At 45.3% G+C, this 18639-nt stretch overlaps 1 protein-coding gene across 1 annotated transcript; it reads right to left on the reverse strand.

The window, feature by feature from the left end:
• Positions 1–2805: 2805 nt before the first annotated feature.
• MRPS21 (mitochondrial ribosomal protein S21) lies at positions 2806–18153 on the reverse strand. The gene is made up of 3 exons (XM_039459964.2): positions 18075–18153; positions 17229–17341; positions 2806–3102 (listed from the first exon to the last, which is right to left on the reverse strand). The coding sequence occupies exons 2-3, from the start codon at positions 17309–17311 to the stop codon at positions 2922–2924; spliced, it is 264 nt and encodes an 87-aa protein (XP_039315898.1). The 5' UTR covers positions 17312–17341; positions 18075–18153; the 3' UTR covers positions 2806–2921.
• Between the last annotated feature and the right edge of the window lie 486 nt (positions 18154–18639).

The following is an 18639-nucleotide window of genomic DNA, read 5'->3' on the forward strand; positions in this document are numbered from 1 at the left end:
AATTATCATAACCTGTTTGTTAAAACTAGGCTGTATAAAGGGAACGAAGTTGAAGACAGCCTGTATACAGATTTTCTCCAAAATGCGGGCAAGGAGCAGATGTATTTCTGAGCAATTTTTATAGAGGGTCCAATAACATGCTTTATTCCCTGGGCCTTACTGCTAATGGAGTAAAAACCATCAAGCCCTAAGAGGCAGGGACCACAGTGGTTCCCACATATATATATATATATATATATATATATATTTTTTTTTTTTTTTTTTTTTTTTTTTTTTTTACTTTTTTGCAGGCCCCACTTCATTAGTAAGTATGGTAATTGTGAAAGGAAGAAAATATCTTTAAAAGAATTAAGGCCAGAAATCCGAAGCCACTCTACTACACCACAAGGGGGCAATATTTGAACATTTGTAATCTCAGGGGTAAACTGCTTGGCAGACAGCTCTGCACTGTTTATTTTCCTTTTTAACACCATGCTGAGAGGCCTGTGGCCTGAATGAGGAAAGGTGGGCTAGCGGCCTCCGCCTCCCCTCTGCATTCTCCTGCAGGAATTGGGAACCAACTCTTTTTCTCTTTTTTTTTTTTTGAGAAGGTGTTTTGCTCCTATTGCCCAGGCTGAAGTGCAATGGTGCAATCTCAGCTCACTGCAACCTCTGGCTCCCGGGTTCAATAAATTCTTCTGTCTCAGCCTCCTGAGTAGCTGGGATTACAGGCACATGCCACCACATCCAGCTAATTTTTGTATTTCTAGTAGAGACAGGTTTCATCATATTGGTTAGGCTGGTTTCAAACTCCTGACCTCAGGTGATCACCCACCTTGGCCTCCTCAAGTGCTGGCATGAGTCACTGAGCCTGGCCTTTTTTTTGGAGACAGTCTCACTGTGTCACCCAGGCTAGAAAGTGCAGTGATGCAATCTCAGCTCACTGCAACCTCTGCCTCCCGGGTTCAAGTGATTGTCTTGCCTCAGCCTCCCAAGTAGCTGGGACTACAGGTGCCTGCCACCACACCCAGCTTGTTTTTGTATTTTTAGTAGAGACAGGGTTTCACCATCTTGGCCAGGCTGGTCTCGACTCCTGACCTTGTGATCTGCCCACCTTGGTGTCCCAAAGTTCTGGGATGACAGACGTGAGCCACTCCGTCCAGCTGGCACCATCTCTTATACTAGTAGCATGGCTGTCAGCCAACCAAGGATGGAGAAAACAGCAGGAGAAAAAGCAGAGCAGCTGGTTTTCCCGCAGTGGTTAGTTTCCCCAGCTGTCAAAGTAACATACCCAGGAGTGCCTGCTGGATAGAGGCAGTGATGGTGGGAACCTCCGCATGAAATCTCTTGAGTTCTGCAAAGGTCAGTGGTTCTAACTCAAGCAGGCCTCAGAATAACCTGCAAGGCTTGTGAAAATAGATTGCTGGGCTCCAACCCCAATTTCCAATATCGAAGATAGAAAGTAATCCCATAATTTGCATTTCAAGCACTTTCTCTGGTGAGAGAAACTGACGCTCATCTGGACACTTTGAGAAGCACTGCTGTACGGTATTTCTGGCTCTGTGCCTTTCTGTCTGTCAATACTCCACTCCCTCTTGCCTACTGAGTCCCATCCATCTATTGCTTTATTTTTTATCCACCATCCTTCTCTTAGTCTGTTAGGAAAACTAAAAGGACAGAAAACAGGAATGAACATTGGGCTAGATTTGTTTTAAAACTTTCTCTGGGCAAGGGTTTGAGCACTCTAGTCTTGATAGGTGTTTTCCGAAGCAGAATTTATTCCAAATACATGCATGTATCCTCTCCTCTTTACCTAACGGGGAACAGTTTAATTAAAATAGATGCTTTCTAATTTTGCTTGGGGAATTCATAAAAATTGAGGAAATGTAGGAAATATACTTCACTACATTAAAAAACATTTTCTTCTCCTAGACTTTCAAAAAGGTTTTTACTGGCCAGGCGTGGTGGCTCAAGCCTGTAATCCCAGCACTTTGGGAGGCCAAGGCGGGTGGATCACAAGGGCAAGAGATCGAGACCATCCTGGTCAACAAGGTGAAACCCCGTCTCTACTAAAAATGCAAAAAATTAGCTGGGCATGGTGGTGCGTGCCTGTAATCCCAGTTACTCAGGAGGCTGAGGCAGGAGAATTGCCTGAACCCAGGAGGCGGAGGTTGCGGTGAGCCGAGATCGCGCCATTGCACTCCAGCCTGGGTAACAAGAGTGAAACTCCGTCTCAAAAAAAAAAAAAAAAAAAAAAAAAAAGGTTTTTACTGTAGTAAAACATAAAATTTAGCATCTTAACCATTTAAATGTACAGTTCAGTGGCACCATCACCATCCACCTCTTTTTTTTTTTTTGAGTCTCACTCTGTCAGCCAGGCTGGAGTGCAGTGGCTCATTGCAACCTCCACCTCCCCTGTTCAAGTGATTCTCCTGCCTTCGCCTCCCAAGCAGCTGGGACTATAAGCATGTACCACACCTGGCTAATTTTTTTGATTTTTATTTTTAGTAGAGACAGGGTTTCACCATGTTGGCCAGGCTGGTCTCGAACCCTAGGCTCAAGTGATCTGCCCGCTTCAGCCTCCCAAAGGGCTGGGATAACAGGCGTGAGCCACTGTGCCTGGCCATCAACTCCTAAACTTTTTCATCTTCCCAAACTGAAACTCTGTACCTATTAAACAATAACTCCTAACTGCCCACTCCTCCAGTCCCTGGCAAACACCATTCTACTTCTGGACTACTTTCAGGCTCAGTTTCTTCTTTCATGTAATAAAAGAAAGGGTCCACTGCCGACTAATGGGATTGTTTCTACATGCAGAGGCCTTGCTAACCCATCACTGAGTTTATTGTAGAGAATGGTAATAGGAAATGGGATTGTACAAAGGAAAGGGATGGAGACAAAACTGGATGAGGGTTTCACACTGAGTGTCCCCTCCACAGGCCTCAGCAGCCCTGCCACGGATCTGTCCGATTCTTCCGCATCAGGAAGTTGATCTTGCGAGCCATTTCCATGTTGTAGATCCGCCGGCACTTTTCATAGCTTTCCCTCTGTCGCCGGCGGCATGGCTTCTCATAATACCGCCGACGCTTAATATCTTCAATGAGCCCATCCATAGTGAGGATTCTGTATAATGGCAAGCAATGAGGTTAGATATTTGGCATCATTATTACTCATTTCCAGTTTCACAAATAGTCAGACGTCAATTGGCCAAACAATTGATATTTATAAAAAATACAGCAGGAAATGGTGGCAACAGAGCATTAACCACCTACTTACAGAGGCCTCAATAAGAATCTGTGGTCCAGGCACAGAGGCTCATGCCTATAATCCCACCACTTTGGGAGGCCAAGGCGAGCAGACTGTTTGAACCTGGGAGTTTGAGACCAACCTAGGCAACATTTTCCCCGTTTCTACAAAAAATAAAAATAAAAAATTAGAGGCTGGGGGCAGTGGCTCATGCTTGTAAACCCGGCACTTTGGGAGGCTGAGGTGAGCAGATCACTTAAAGTCAGGAGCTCAAGACCAGCCTTACAAACATGGTGAAAACCCACCTCTACTAAAAATACAAAATTAGCCAGGCGTGGTGGCACATGCTTGTAATCCCAGCTACTCAGGAGGCTGAGGCAGGAGAATCGCTTGAACTTGGGAGGCGAAGGTTATAATGAGCTGAGATCACGCCACTTCACTCCAGCCTGGTGACAGACAGAGCAAGACTCCATCTCAAAAAAAAAAAAAGAACTGATACAGTTGAAGTTTGTAGGTCTGAGAAATCTCTGGGCCTCCCTAAAGACAGGGAAAGAGGTGGCCCTTATCACACCAGTAATACCAATGGCAGCATTAAAATAACAGCCTTGCCCATCATTTTTCCAGTTTACCACATGCTCTAACCACAGTGCTGTTGTTGACTACTCTTTTTTTTGGAAACAGAGTCTTGCTCTGTTGCCCAGGCTGGAGTTCAGTGGCATGATCTGAGCTCACTGCAACCTCTGCTTCCCGGGTTCAAGCAATTCTCCTGCCTCAGCCTCCTGAGTAGCTGGGATTATAGGCATGCGCCACCAAGCCCAGCTAATTTGTGTACTTTTAGTAGAGTTTCACCCTGGTGGCCACACTGGTCTTGTACTCCTGTCCTTAGGTGATCCATCCGCCTCAGCCTCCCGAAGTGCTGGGATTACAGGTATGAGCCACTGCGCCCGGCCTACTCTCTAAACTTTTTAATACTCATGCTGATTCTTCAGCCTCAAATGCAACCCCTATTTGCCAGCTGCCAAGATTCTGAAATTTTTCTAATTTTTTTATTTTTTTTTTTAAAAGATGGGGTTTCGTCATGTTGGTCAGGCTGGCCTTGAACTCCCGACCTCGGGTGATCCGCCCGCCTTGGCCTCCAAAGTGCTTGGATTACAGGCATGAGCCACCACGCCCAGCCCAATTTTTCTAATTTTGATGCCAAGCCCATGTGCTATCTCTCCACAAAGTTTTCCCATCTTTAAAAAAATTTTTGTTGTTGTCTGTTTTTTGAGACGGAGTCTCAAAAGGCTGGAATGCAGTGGCGTGATCTTGGCTCACTGCAACCCTCAGCCCCCCGGGTTCAAGTGATTCTTCTGCCTTAACGTCCCCAAGTAGATGGAATTACAGGTGCACGCCACCACGCCGGGCCAATGTTTATATTTTTAGCAGAGACAGGGTTTCACCACATTGGCCAGGCTGGTCTCAAACTCCTGACCTCATGATCCGCCCACCTCAGCCTCCCAAAGTTCTGGGGTTACAGGCATGAGCCACTGTGCCCGGCCTAATTTTTTTGCTGTTGTTGAGACAGGGTATTACTGTGCCACCCAGGCTGGAGTGCAGTAGTGCTGTCATAGCTAACTGCAGCTTTGACCTCCAGGGCTCAAGCAATCTTCCCACCTCAGCCTCCTGAGTAGCTGGGACTACAGGTGTGCGTCACCTCACCCAGCTAATTTTTTTGTACTTTTTTAGTAGAGACGGGGTTTTGCCATGTTGCCCAGGCTGGTCTTGAAGTCCTGAGCTCAAGTGATCTGCCTACCTCAGCCTCCCAAAGTGATAGGATTCCAGGCATGAGCCACTGCACCTGGCCTTTGATTTTTTTAAGACAGGTTCTCATTTTGTTGCCCAGGCAGGAGTGCAGTGGCATGATCATAGCTCACTGCAGCCTCAACGCCCCCGGGCTCAAGGGATTGTCCTGCCACAGCCACCAAGTGGCTAGAACTACAGGCATGTACCACCCAGCTAGTTTTGTTTTTTGTTTTTTTTTAAGAGACGGTATCTTGCTAAGTTCTCCAGGCTGATCTTGAATTCCTGGCCTCAAACAATCCTCCTATCTCAGCCTCCCAAAGTGCTGCGATTACAGGCATGAGCCACCACATCCAGCCTCCCATCTTCTTAATCAGATAAAATAATTTATTTTATTGTACACCTTTTCAGTGATTATTTCGTTCTGTCATTCCATTGTACAAATGTCTCCCTCATTAGACTGAAAATGCCTGAAGGCAGAAATCATGTTTTATTAATATCAATTTAGTAAGTGTCCATTAAATTAAGCTCAATCTCTTTCCTGCCCATCCAATTCCTTGCAATGCAGCTTTTCATGTTGGATTGGTAACTCCCCTAACTCAAACTCACCTCTTTGTTCTCACTGAGCCAAGACACTGGAGCTTGTTCTGTAACTGACCTAATCCCTACACACCTGAGAGCTCTTGCTCCAATGTGCACTTTTTTTTTTTTTTTTTTGAGACGGAGTTTTCGCTCTTGTTACCCAGGCTGGAGTGCAATGGCGCGATCTCGGCTCACCGCAACCTCCGCCTCCTGGGTTCAGGCAATTCTCCTGCCTCAGCCTCCTGAGTAGCTGGGATTACAGGCACACACCACCATGCCCAGCTAATTTTTTGTATTTTTAGTAGAGACGGGGTTTCACCATGTTGACCAGGATGGTCTCGATCTCTTGACCTTGTGATCCATCCGCCTCGGCCTCCCAAAGTGCTGGGATTACAGGCTTGAGCCACCGTGCCCGGCCACTTTATCTTTCTCTCTCAACCCTTATCAGCTGGTCTTGAGGAGTCTGGCGGCAACTTTGCTGCTGCCCCCTATTCCTGGTTTTGTGTACATGGCCCCATTCTTGCCTACTCTGTCCTTTGATGACATGCAAAAAGCCAGTCATAACTGTAAGTGGAGATAAGAAAGTTGAGACATGACTATTGTAACTAGAAAGCGAACAGAGAATGATTTATAGGCTGCTAGAGAATATTTGCAAAGATCAGTTTGTTTAGGTTTTAGTGGATAGCAGATAAGGGGAAAAGGCATTGGTGCAATCTCCCAGAAGCAGTTGTAGATTAATTTAAGTTCTGTTGGAAATATAGTCATGCCCATAAGTCATGTATCCAGAAGTAGATATAAAACTAGAATCTCGGTTATCACATCTGCTTTACATGCAGAAGGTCCTGGGTTCGAGACCCAATGGAACCACCATCTAAAAAAATAGTAATAAAAAAAAACACAAAAAAACAAAAAACTAGAGTCTTACAAGCCAGGTGTGGAGGCTCCCGCCTATAATCCCAGCACTTTAGGAGGCTGAGACAAGCTGATCCCTTGAGTTTAAGACCAACCTGGCCGAGACGGCGAAACCCCGTCTCTACTAAAAATACAAAAATTAGCCTGGTGTGGTGGTGTGTGCCTATAATCCTAGCTACTCAGGAGGCTTAGTCATGAAAATCGCTAGAACCCGGGAGGCAGAGGTTGCAGTGAGCCAAGATCACACCACTGCACTCCAGCCTGGGTGACAGTGAGACTCCGTCTCGAAAAACAAAACAAACTAGAGTCTTACAATAGAGAGGCAGAGCACTAAAGACTAAAAGACTCAGTATCCCAGTCTACAAACGGTTTCCTTCACTGGCTTTCTTCCTGAATTTACTTTCAATATTGGTATCTTTCCCAGTTCTGACTGTAAACTTCCTCCTTTTTGGTCCTACATGATTTCCTTAACCTCTGCCAACGGACCTCAACCCTGATGTACAATGGAATCATGTCCTAAAGAATTTTTAAGGCCGGGCGCGGTGGCTCACGCCTGTAATTCCAGCACTTTGGGAGGCCGAGGCGGGTGGATCACGAGGTCGAGAGATCGAGAGAGACCATCCTGGTCAACATGGTGAAACCCCGTCTCTACTAAAAATACAAAACATTAGCTGGGCGTGGTGGCGCGTGCCTGTAATCCCAGCTACTCAGGAGGCTGATGCAGGAGAATTGCCTGAACCCAGGAGGCGGAGGTTGCGGTGAGCCGAGATCGCGCCATTGCACTCCAGCCTGGGTAACAAGAGCGAAACTCCGTCTCAAAAAAAAAAAAAAAAAAAAAAAGAATTTTTAAAAGGTACTGATGCCTCGCCACCTCCCTTCTCAGAGATTGATTTAATTGGTCAAGAGCTGAGCCATGCACTGGGAACGTTTTTAAGTTTCCCAGGTAGTTCTAATGCAAAGCCACGATTGAGAACAACACTCAAATACTACTGACTCCTAAATCCTCCTCTCTAGCTCATATCTTATCTTAGAGGTATTTCCAACTGCTTCAAACCTACATAAAATCAAATTTGTTGTTTCAATGCTAAGTTTATTCTACAATATTCTACATTATGATACAAAAATTACAATAGAGTGTGACAGGTGCAAAGATAAGGGAAACACTGCTATAGAAACTCACAGGAGAGGGCCAGGCATTGTGGTTCACACCTGTTATCCCAGCACTTTGGGAGACTGAGGCAGGCAGATCACTTGAGGTCAGGAATTCAAGACAAGCCTGGCCAACATGGTGAAACCCCATCTCTACTAAAAATACAAAAATTAGCCATGCATGGTGGTGGGTGCCTATAGTCTCAGCTACTCAGGAGGCCAAAGCAGGAGAATCCCTTGAACCCAGGGGGTGGAGGCTGAAGTGAGCCGAGATTGTGCCACTGCACTCCAGCCTGGGCAACAGAGACTCTGTCTCAAAAAACACAAAACAAAACAAAAACAAAGAAACTCACAGGAGGCATTAAACCTGGACTTGAGAACAAGAAAGTGGTTGTAAAGGGATCCTAAAGAAGAACTTATCTGAAATGTTAATAAGTAGGTTGCCCTATTTCCATTCTCTTTTCCTACACCAATTATTGTCCTAAAACATAAATCAGACCGTGTCATTCTGGTGCTAAAAAATCTTTCCTAATGTACAGAATGGCCTAAGCCACTAAAGTTCCCAGAATCATCTGCACATTAGAATCGCCCAAGGATCTTTCAAACGTTCTAAACCCTGGGCCACATCCCAGTTCAATTAAATCACAAAGGAGAGGGCAAAGGACATGAGCAGGTTTTTACGTTTCCCAGGTGACTCCAATGTACAGACAGATTTTAGAACTATTAGTCTAAGCTCAAAGCCCCAACAATTGCACCCCATACATCTTTATCTTTAGTAACCTGCCCTACTGATCACTTAAGGTCAGGAGTTCAAGACCAGCCTGGCCAACATGGTCAAACTGTTTCTACTAAAATATAAAAATTAGCTGTGCCCACCTATAATCCCAGCTACTCAGGAGGCTGAGGCAGGAGAATCGCTTGAACCTGAGAATTGGAGGTTGCAGTGAGCTGAGATCAAGCCACCGCACTCTAGCCTGGGTGAAAGATGAAGACTTCATCTCAAAAAACAACAAAAAAAACAAAACACCTGCCCTATAATGCCTATGCTCTAGTCACACTTAAGTATATGCAGTTCTCCAAGCATTCTACACACTTGTTTTTTTCTTTGTTCATGATGTTCCCTTTACTTGGAATATCATTCTTTTTCTTCCTGACAAAATCCTACTTGTTCCTCAAAGACCCAAATCAATTTTTATCACATCCGTGAACTAGTTCAGGTGAAACCAAACTTTAACAGGCAATAGTAATCTGGAAAGCTTGTTAAAACAATGGATTGCTGGCTGGCCGTGGTGGCTCACACTTGTAATCCCAGATCTTTGGGAGGCCAAGCTGGGAGGATCGCTTGAGCCCAGGAATTCAAGACTAGCCTGAGCAACACAGTGAGACCCCCATCTCTACAAAAAATAAAAAATTAGTCAGGCATGGTGGCACACACACCTGCAATCCCAGCTACTTGGGAGGCTGAGGTGGGAGAATTGCATAAGCCACTGTGCCTGGCCTAATTTTTGTGTTTTTAGTAGAGATGTGATTTCACCATGTTGGCCAGGAAGAAAGTACTAGGAAATGAATGCCAAAAACGAGTCCTCTAGATGACTAATAAATGTCCTTAGCACAAGGGATTAAGTGACCTTACAATATATACAGTTCTTGGAGATAACAGCTCAGAAAGACTCAATGGTATGACCTTCACTACAATGACGCTTTAAAGTTTAGATAGCATTTTTACATCCATGATCCTAACTAGACTCCTATTATTTGTTTAAGCTAATCATGTCCTTTTTCTTTCTTTTTGAGATGGAGTCTGGCTCTGTCACCAGGACAAAGTGCTGCAATGGTGCAATCTTGGCTCACTGCAACCTCTGCCTCTTGTATTCAAGTGATTCCCCTGCCTCAGCCTCCCGAGTAGCTCGGATTACAGGCACGTGCCACCATGCCAGGCTAATTATTATTTTTTTTTTTTGAGACGGAGTTTCACTCTTGTTACCCAGGCTGGAGTGCAATGGCGCGATCTCGGCTCACCGCAACCTCCGCCTCCTGGGTTCAAGCAATTCTCCTGCCTCAGCCTCCTGAGTAGCTGGGATTACAGGCACGTGCCACCATGCCCAGCTAATTTTTAGTATTTTTAGTAGAGACAGGGTTTCACCATGTTGACCAGGATGGTCTCGATCTCTCAACCTCGTGATCCACCTGCCTCGGCCTCCCAAAGTGCTGGGATTACAGGCTTGAGCCACCGCGCCCGGCCCAGGCTAATTATTTTTGTATTTTGGTAGAGATGAGGTTTCACCACATTGGCCAGGATGGTCTCAATTTCCTGACCTCGTGACCCACCTGCCTTGGCCTCCCAAAGTGCTGGGATTACAGGCATGAGCCACCATACCTGGCCCATGTCCTCTTTTTATAGATTAGGAAACTGAAGTTCAGAGAGACTGATCTGCCCAAGATCACAAAGTGGAACCATAAGCAGAATTCAGGTCTTTAGTAACGTGCTCTTTATATATAATTTTTTTTTAGTCTAGATATAATTTTTTTCTTAAAAATTTTTTTTTTAAATTCCTGAACCACATGGAATGGAGTAATGTGCTCCTTCATAGTATTCTGCTTCTCAATCAAAAACCACCAGGTTCAGAAGACAAACTTGCAGTATCCATGGGCAAAAGAGGGAGAGAAGAGCTGGGCTAGACTCTTCAATCAGAGTAAAGAGGAAATGGAAGCTGATATGGAACACTGGAGGAAAAGAATGATCTAATCATGTAAACATTTATTTCTGCCAAGACCTGTGGTTAATACTGTAGTTTTCTGGACTAGAAAGTAGTATATTGAAGAAAATACAAAAAAAACAAAAAACAAAAAACAAAAAAAAAAACCTCCTGAAAGAAAAAGATTGGATATATAATGTAAAAAGTATAAGGAGACTGGATTTGAGAGAATATAAAAAGGATAAATATGATCCAGAAGAGGAACCTATCGGAACGACAAACACAGTTTAAAAGTAGGATGAAACAACATTGCAAGAGGAGAAAAGGGTTGAAATACATAGTCAGGCACCCTACTGGAGCTCCAGAAGGCTTCTAAAACAAAGGTGATCACCTTATCAAGGAAATGCCTGTACTGACAGGCACTGACAGGCAAAAGGACAACGTAAGGAAAAATAACAACAAAAGACGCGAAGAACGGTGAAGGGAAAAGAAAGAATGATGGGGGTTGGTAAACGGCATTCCCTGGATATTCTACTTCCTTCCAAAACACAGACCAAATAAATTCCAAGATGCCAGCTGAGGATTCCCTCCCTTACCTGGCACATTCTAGTCATCCTAAAAAAAGCAGAGATTATCTTCAAATGCTCCAGAGTCCCTACAGTAGAGGTATCTACTCAACTTCATCTCTAATAGAAAAGGATGCAAGAGCTTTGTAAAACACAAGAATAGAGGGGGTGTTACTAATGATGCTTCTGCTTCCAAAAAAAGTAGTTCAAGGACTAGCACATCAAGAGCTTTAGAGTAAACAGATCAGCCTGGAGTTCGGGCGCCTGGCAACCTAATACTGAAGGAGAAACCAGCTGCCAGTTTTACTGAAATTCAAATGATTATGTAAAAGGAGCCAAGCTGCCTGGAGGGGGGGAGTTGCGGGTGGCAGACTCACATGTCAGTGCAGCCAGCCTACGTCAGGACAGACGTGTATGCAGAAGGACTCAATGGACCTAGAAGGTCGCCCACCAGGAGTAAAAGGAGTCAACTGGGCATGCTTCCAGTGCGCTTGCCTTTCTTTGCTTGGAGGCCAGCCAATCATGCAGAGCTTCCTAGCACCCCCACTCTCCACCTCCTCATCCCTGGGCACCAATGAGGGCCCCCGGTTACATAACAGGCCTTTTGTGGTGGCCTCACTGGGCAGACACATAGGCAGTTTCCTTTGTAAGACTCCCTCTGTACTCCAAACATGGTAAAGCTTTAACCAGCTCCCTCTAGACTCATTTGCTCTCCTACCTATTGTTGTAATTAGACCACAGAACAAGTAACTTATTTTTAAACTACCAACTATGAGAAAGCAGAAAGACATCAGGAGAGGCCTGGAGTGTGAGAGGGATATACAGAAAAGGTGGCCAGAAAGAGGACATTTGGGAAAAGCAGAAAAAAGAAACAGATAGGTGCATCAGTCAGAAAATGTGCTTAACAGGCAGCAGGAAAACAGAAGATTGGATCACTCCAAAATCAGTCTGCTCACATGTGCAAGCTTAAAGTCCTTGCCTAGAAAATTATTCTAAGAGCAAAGTATTTGACTATTTGTTCACTTTTTTCCCCCTGAAGCTATACTACAATTTATGGGACACATATCCAACACTCCAAGACAAAAAAAAAAAAAAAAAAAAAGAAAAGAAATGCAGCATTCTAAAGATTGAATCTAAAATGATAAAATAAGTATCTTTCCCAAAGACTATAAAAATCACTACCATAATACATTCCCCAAGCTAGCTCCTTTCAACCAATGCACTTCTTGCACTGGTTTCCTAGACAATCCAAGACATGAAGTTCCAACCTTCCAAATTCACAAGGAAGCCTAAAAGAGATCATCTCATGTCAGGCTCTAAGTCTGTGGGACTTGAACTTCTTCATTTTTCTAACCACTCCTCTTCTAATTCTTTTCTTTTTAAGCAATGTAAATTGCTTCCCGCCCCGCACCCAAAACCTACTCCTCCTTTTGTATTTTAAGCCCTGAATACAGGTAATACTGTGATTTTTTTTTTTTTTTTTTTTTTGCGGGGTCAGGGGATGGAGTCTGATTCTGTTACCAGGCTGGAGTGCAGTGGCATGATCTCGGCTTACTGCAACCTCCACCTCCCAGGTTCAAGTGATTCTCCTGCCTCAGCCTCCTTAGTAGCTAGGACTATAGGTGCAACCACCATGCTCGGCTAGTTTTTTTATTTTTAGTACAGAGGGGTTTCATCATGTTGGCCAAGATGGTTTTAATCTCCTGACCTCATGATCCGCCCGCCTCGGCCTCCCAAAGTGCTGGGATTACAGGTATGAGCCACCACGCCTAGCCAATATGGTGCTTCTTAACTAGGATACTTAACAGAATGCCAAGGGATACAAGAGTTTCTGGACAAACTTGATGCATCTGTCTGGAGCACCAATTTTAACTTGAGGGAGTAGGGGTGCTAGTCATAAAACAGATGCGCCGGGCGCAGTGGCTCAAGCCTGTAATCCCAGCACTTTGGGAGGCGAGGCGGGTGGATCACGAGGTCAAGAGATCAAGACCATCCTGGTCAACATGGTGAATCCCCGTCTCTACTAAAAATACAAAAAATTAGCTGGGCATGGTGGCGTGTGCCTGTAATCCCAGCCAGTCAGAAGGCTGAGGCAGGAGAACTGCCTGAACCCAGGAGGCGGAGGTTGCGGTGAGCCGAGATCGCGCCATTGCACTCCAGCCTGGGTAACAAGAGCGAACCTCCGTCTCAAAAAAAAAAAAAAAAAAAAAAAAAAAGGCCGGGCGCGGTGGCTCAAGCTTGTAATCCCAGCACTTTGGGAGGCCGAGGTGGGTGGATCACGAGGTCGAGAGATCGAGACCATCCTGGTCAACATGGTGAAACCCCGTCTCTACTAAAAATACAAAAAATTAGCTGGGCGTGGTGGCGCGTGCCTGTAATCCCAGCTACTCAGGAGGCTGAGGCAGGAGAATTGCCTGAACCCAGGAGGCGGAGGTTGCGGTGAGCCGAGATCGCGCCATTGCACTCCAGCCTGGGTAACAAGAGCGAAACACCGTCTCAAAAAAAACAAAAAACAAAAAACAAAAAAACAGATGCAATGGCAATGAATAAGTTCACGTTAAATTTTAATTTAGGGAGAGTTCAAAGAAATTTCATGTTTGCTTATAGTAGCAGAACCTCTATAGTTCATTCACTTTTCTCTGGTAATGAAAAAGTTTGACAAACATTAAATAAGGAAGTGACAAAAAAGATAATGGAACGTAATGGCCAGATGTAGTGGCTCACACCTGTAATCCCAGCACTCTGGGAGGCCAAGAGGGGTGAACCACCTAAGGTCGGGAGTTTGAGACCAGCCTGACCAACATGGAGAAAACTCGTCGCTACTAAAAAAAAAAAAAATTAGCTAGGCATGATGACTTATGCTTGTAATCCCAGCTACTTGGGAGGCTGAGGCAAGAGAATTGCTTAAACCCAGGAGGCAGCGGTGGTGGTGAGTGGAGAACACACCATTGCATTCCATCCTGAGAAACAAGAGGGAAACTCTATCTCAAGAAAAAAAATAAAATAATGGAACATTAATTAAGTAGACATTTAATGACAGCATTGGATGTGCCAGACATTTTGGTAAATCCAAGAGATACACAATGAAAAAGCATAGGTTTCTGTCTTTAAGAAGGCTACAAGCCATTTTTTTTTTGTTTTTTGAGACAGGGTTTCACTCTGTCACCCAGGCTGGAGTGCAATGGCGAGATCTCAGCTAACTGCAACCTCCACCTCCCAGATTTAAATGAATCCCAAGTAGCCAGGATTATAGACGTGCATCACCAGGCATGGCTAATTTTTGTATTTTTAGTAAAGATGGGGTTTCACCATGTTGGCAGGCTGGTCTTGAACTCCTGGCCTCAAGTGATTCATCTGCCTTCACCTCCCAAAGTGCTGAGATTACAGATATGAGGCACCGCACCCAGCTGCTACTCTTTTTTTTTTTTTTTTTTTTTGAGACAGGGTCTCACTCTGTCACCCAGGCTGGAGTGCAATGGCACGATCTCGGCTCACTGCAACCTTCACCTCCTGGGTTCAAGTGATTCTCCTGCTTCAGCCTCCTGAGGAGCTGGGACTATAGGCGTGTGCCACCACACCAGACTACTTTTTGTATTTTTAATAGAGACAGGGTTTCACTCTTTGGCCAGGCTGGTCTCAAACTCCTGACCTCGTGATCTGCCCACCTCGGCCTCCCAAAGTGCTGGAATTACAGGTGTGAGCCACCTCTCCTGGTCACATTCTACTCTCTTGATACAACTGTAAGAAGTGGTTTGGCCAGGCACAGTGGCTCATGCCTGTAATCCCAGCACTTTGGGAGGCCGAGGCAGGTGGATCGTGAAGTCAAGACATTGAGACCGTCCTGGATAACATGGTGAAACCCCGTTTCTACTAAAAATACAAAAAGTTATCCGGACATGGTGGCACACACCTGTAGTCCCAGCTACTCAAGAGGCTGAGGCAGGAGAATTGCTTGAACCTGGGAGGCAGAGGTTGGCAGTGAGCCGAGATTGCACCACTGCACTCCAGGCTGGCAACAGAGCGAGACTCCGCCTCAAAAAAAAAAAAAAAAAAGTGGTTCTATAAATAATGCTGTAGCACAAAAATTTTTTGTTCTTTGTCAAAATAGCTCCTTATTTTATTTATTTTTTGAGATGGAGTCTCGCTCTTGTTACCCAGGCTGGAGTGCAATGGCTCGATCTCGGCTCACTGTAACTTCCACCTCCCAGGTTCAAGTTGAAGCTATTCTCCTGCCTCAGCCTCCCAAGTAGCTCAGATTACAGGCACCAGCCACCACGCCCAGCTAATTTTTGTATATTTAGCAGAGACAGGGCTTCACCACGTTGGCCAGGCTGGTCTTGAACTCCTGATCTCAGGTGCACCACCTGCCCTGGCCTCCCAAAGTGCTGGGATTACAGGTGTGAGCTGCAGCGTTCGGCCACAAAATAGCTACTTTTCTAAAAACAACATTCTTGCTTTTGTGTTATCTACACTTTAGAAATAGGGGAACTAAAACTGAGTCTTTTGGAAATTTGTTTTACCATTAAGTAACAGCTATCTTTTGATATATTTCAATAACGTAAACATCTCAACAACCATGGCCAGAAGACCCATCTAAATGCACCAAAATAAATCATACAGAAAAAGACTTACAGGAAGAAGTCAGAAAAAAAAAAAGAGTGAAGGTATATGTAAGACAAGAGTGAAGGTATATGTTAGACATTCCTTTTCCCAAATTAAACATTTCATCTCACTAGCTAACTCACTACAGGGTCTGGATGTTATCTCTACGATGTTCATTTTAGGCTGGGCGCAGTGGCTCATGCCTGTAATCCCAGCACTTTAGAAGGCTGAGGCAGTCGGATTACCTGAGGTCAGGAGTTTGAGACCAGCCTGACCCACATGGAGAAACCCTGTCTCTACTAAAAATACAAAATTAGCCGGACGTGGTGTCGCATGCCTGTAATCCCAGCTACTTTGGCAGGAGAAATACTTGAACCCAGGAGGCAGAGGTTTGGGTGAGCCAAGATCTTGCCATTACACTCCAGCCTGGGCAACAAGAATGAAACTCCATCTCAAAAAAAAAAAAAAAGGACATTCATTTGTATTTCCAAGAGAGGGGCAGACAAAGGTCATTAGACATCACATACCTCTCACAGACATGCCACCAGAAGGTCTGAAATAGGAGAGTTGGGAATGAGGAGAAAATAAGAGAAAAATGAAATAGGATACCTTACAACCTGGTACTTGATTATCTTTACTCTCAGCATAAGTGACAATGTAGAGGAAGCAGCATTCAAAACTTTTCAATAAAGTTCCTCCATCCCAGCTAGTTTGTCTCCATTTATGTCTTTTTCTTTATGCTGTATTTTTCCTCAAAAATTGTAAGCTTTCCCATCTCTCTGTTTTTCCTTTTCTTTTTATTTAAGTTTTTATGAAATGGGGTCTTGCTATGTTTGCCAGGTTGGTCTTGAAAGCTTGGCAACAAGCAACCCTCCCCTCTAGGCCTCCCAAAGTGCTAGGATTATAGGCGTGAGTCACGGCACCCAGCCAGATTTCCCATCTTTTGCCTACTTCTCCAGGACCCCAATCTGAATTCACCTTTTCCTTTAGCTTTGTCCCACACCAATGACTCCTGCAGCTTTCTATTTATCATACTATGTTCCCGATTCCTAGCAACTGCACATCTTGATTTTCCCTTTGGGCTCTTCTAAGTTTTTGAAAGAGTTCAGGTTCCTCATAAAAGGAGTGATTACACTTGGGCAACATGGCAAGACTCCCTCTGTACAGAAAATACAAAAATTAACGGCCGTGGTGGCAAGCGCTGGTAGACCGAACTACTCAGAAAACTAAGGTTTCTAAAAAGCAGGGTTGGGGCTGGGTGATTCTATTCAGTTAGGTTTAAGAACTTTTTTTTTTTCCGAGCCAGTCTCAGTCGCCCAGGCTGCAGTGCAGTGGCGTGATCTCGGCTCAATGCAACTTCTGTCTCCCGGGTTCAAGCGATTTTCCTGCCTCAGCCTCCCAAGTAGCCGGAATTACTAAGCCTGTAAAAATTTTTGTATTTTCAGTAGAGACAGGGTTTCCCCACATTGGCCAGGCTGGTCTCGAACTCCCAACCTCATCCACTCGCCTCGGTCTCCCAAGGTGCTGGGATTACAGGCTTGAGCCACCGAGCCCGGCCTAAAATTAATTCTAAAAACGAAAAAAAAAAAAAAAAAAAGACAGTAAACACCTGAGCCGGCACTGCTTTGAGAACAATCAACGAAAGGGGAAGGGAGAGAAAAAGCATGGCACTTCCCAGAGAGTCTAGGCATGATTCTGGGCCCTTAACAGTTACCTGTTTAGGGTCCTGTATGCGCTTTCCACATTCCCCTGCTGTACCATCACAGTCCTTGCGATGAACTTCAGATGTCTTGCCATGACCTTGGATTTAAGTCTTCACTCCAAAGCCTAAAGCATCATAGAGAAAGGGCGAAAAAAGCAGAAAGAGAAACGTAACAGCATATCGCGCGGCTTACTTAGGATCTGTAAATGCAACGTGCTCAGGGACGTGCGAGATGGAGCACACGCAAGTCAACCTGGAAAGTAGACGCGAATTGGCCGGGCGCGGTGGCTCACGCCTGTAATCCCAGCACTTTGGGAGGCCGAGGCGGGTGGATCACGAGGTCGAGAGATCGAGACCATCCTGGTCAACATGGTGAACCCCCGTCTCTACTAAAAATACAAAACATTAGCTGCGCGTGGTGGCACGTGCCTGTAATCCCAGCTACTCAGGAGGCTGAGGCAGGAGAATTGCCTGAACCCAGGAGGCGGAGGTTGCGGTGAGCCGAGATCGCGCCATTGCACTCCAGCCTGGGTAACAAGAGCGAAACTCCGTCTCAAAAAAAAAAAAAAAAGAAAAGAAAAGAAAAGAAAGTAGACGCGAATAGTTATCTCTCATTCTCACGGCCAATCCAAACCCTTGCCTAGGGAAAAAAAGAGCTGGTAGCGGGGCGTGACCACAAAGACGCATCCCCAGGCAAGGGGAAGGACAGGAGCGACAAGGAGACGCCACTGGGTCCCAACAACGGCGCACAGCTCCGAAAGGGCCTGGGTCAGGAGCTGGGAAAGGACTCTTTGCTGGTCTTTGGAAAAAGGAGCAAAAGGCCGCCTGCCTGTCCCTAAGCGCCGCGCAACTCCTCACCTGGCGGGCTCAGTACCCAGCCGACCGGAAGGCTTCTCGCTACCGGAAGCGGAAACTACGGCATCTAGCGCCGCGCCAAGAAGCCGGCGGACGGAGAAAACGTGCGTGGAAACCATGGCAACGTCCTCTGTGGCCTCGCGTGACTGCCTCGTGTCCCGGGGCTGGACTCTACACCTCACAAAGCAAAATACCCATTGACTTAAATTCCCACGAAACAGATTTCTCGCCCTCTCACGGAGGCAAAGTCCTTGGGCCTCTGAGAAGGTCAGCCCAGTTTCATACGATTTAATCTTCTGAAACCCCTGATAAATATTTGAGTTATTTCTCTCTCTAGATGGAAAATGAAAGAAGTAGGCGCTTCCTGAGGATGCTTCTTGCTTTCTCTTCGGAAAAGGACAGACTCTAGATCTGCTCTCCGGACGAAAAACAGATTCATACCCGTCATCCGCCCAAGTGCTAAGGAAAAGAAACAAAATGAACATACTGTGAGTTTCCTGTATCATCTTCCCACTCATTTAACTACATAAAGTTAAATCACTAAATAAAGATACAGGAAACACCTGCA

This window comes from Saimiri boliviensis, chromosome 19 (genome assembly GCF_048565385.1).
Source record: "Saimiri boliviensis isolate mSaiBol1 chromosome 19, mSaiBol1.pri, whole genome shotgun sequence".
Taxonomy (NCBI): domain Eukaryota; kingdom Metazoa; phylum Chordata; class Mammalia; order Primates; family Cebidae; genus Saimiri; species Saimiri boliviensis.

Bases quoted from the DNA above. Each gene is read 5' to 3' on its own strand.
- MRPS21 (XM_039459964.2), bottom strand. From the start codon at position 17,311: ATGGCAAGACATCTGAAGTTCATCGCAAGGACTGTGATGGTACAGCAG. The intron at 3,103-17,228 runs GTAACTGTTAAG...GCCATTATACAG, and splicing joins GCATACAGGACCCTAAACAG to AATCCTCACTATGGATGGGC.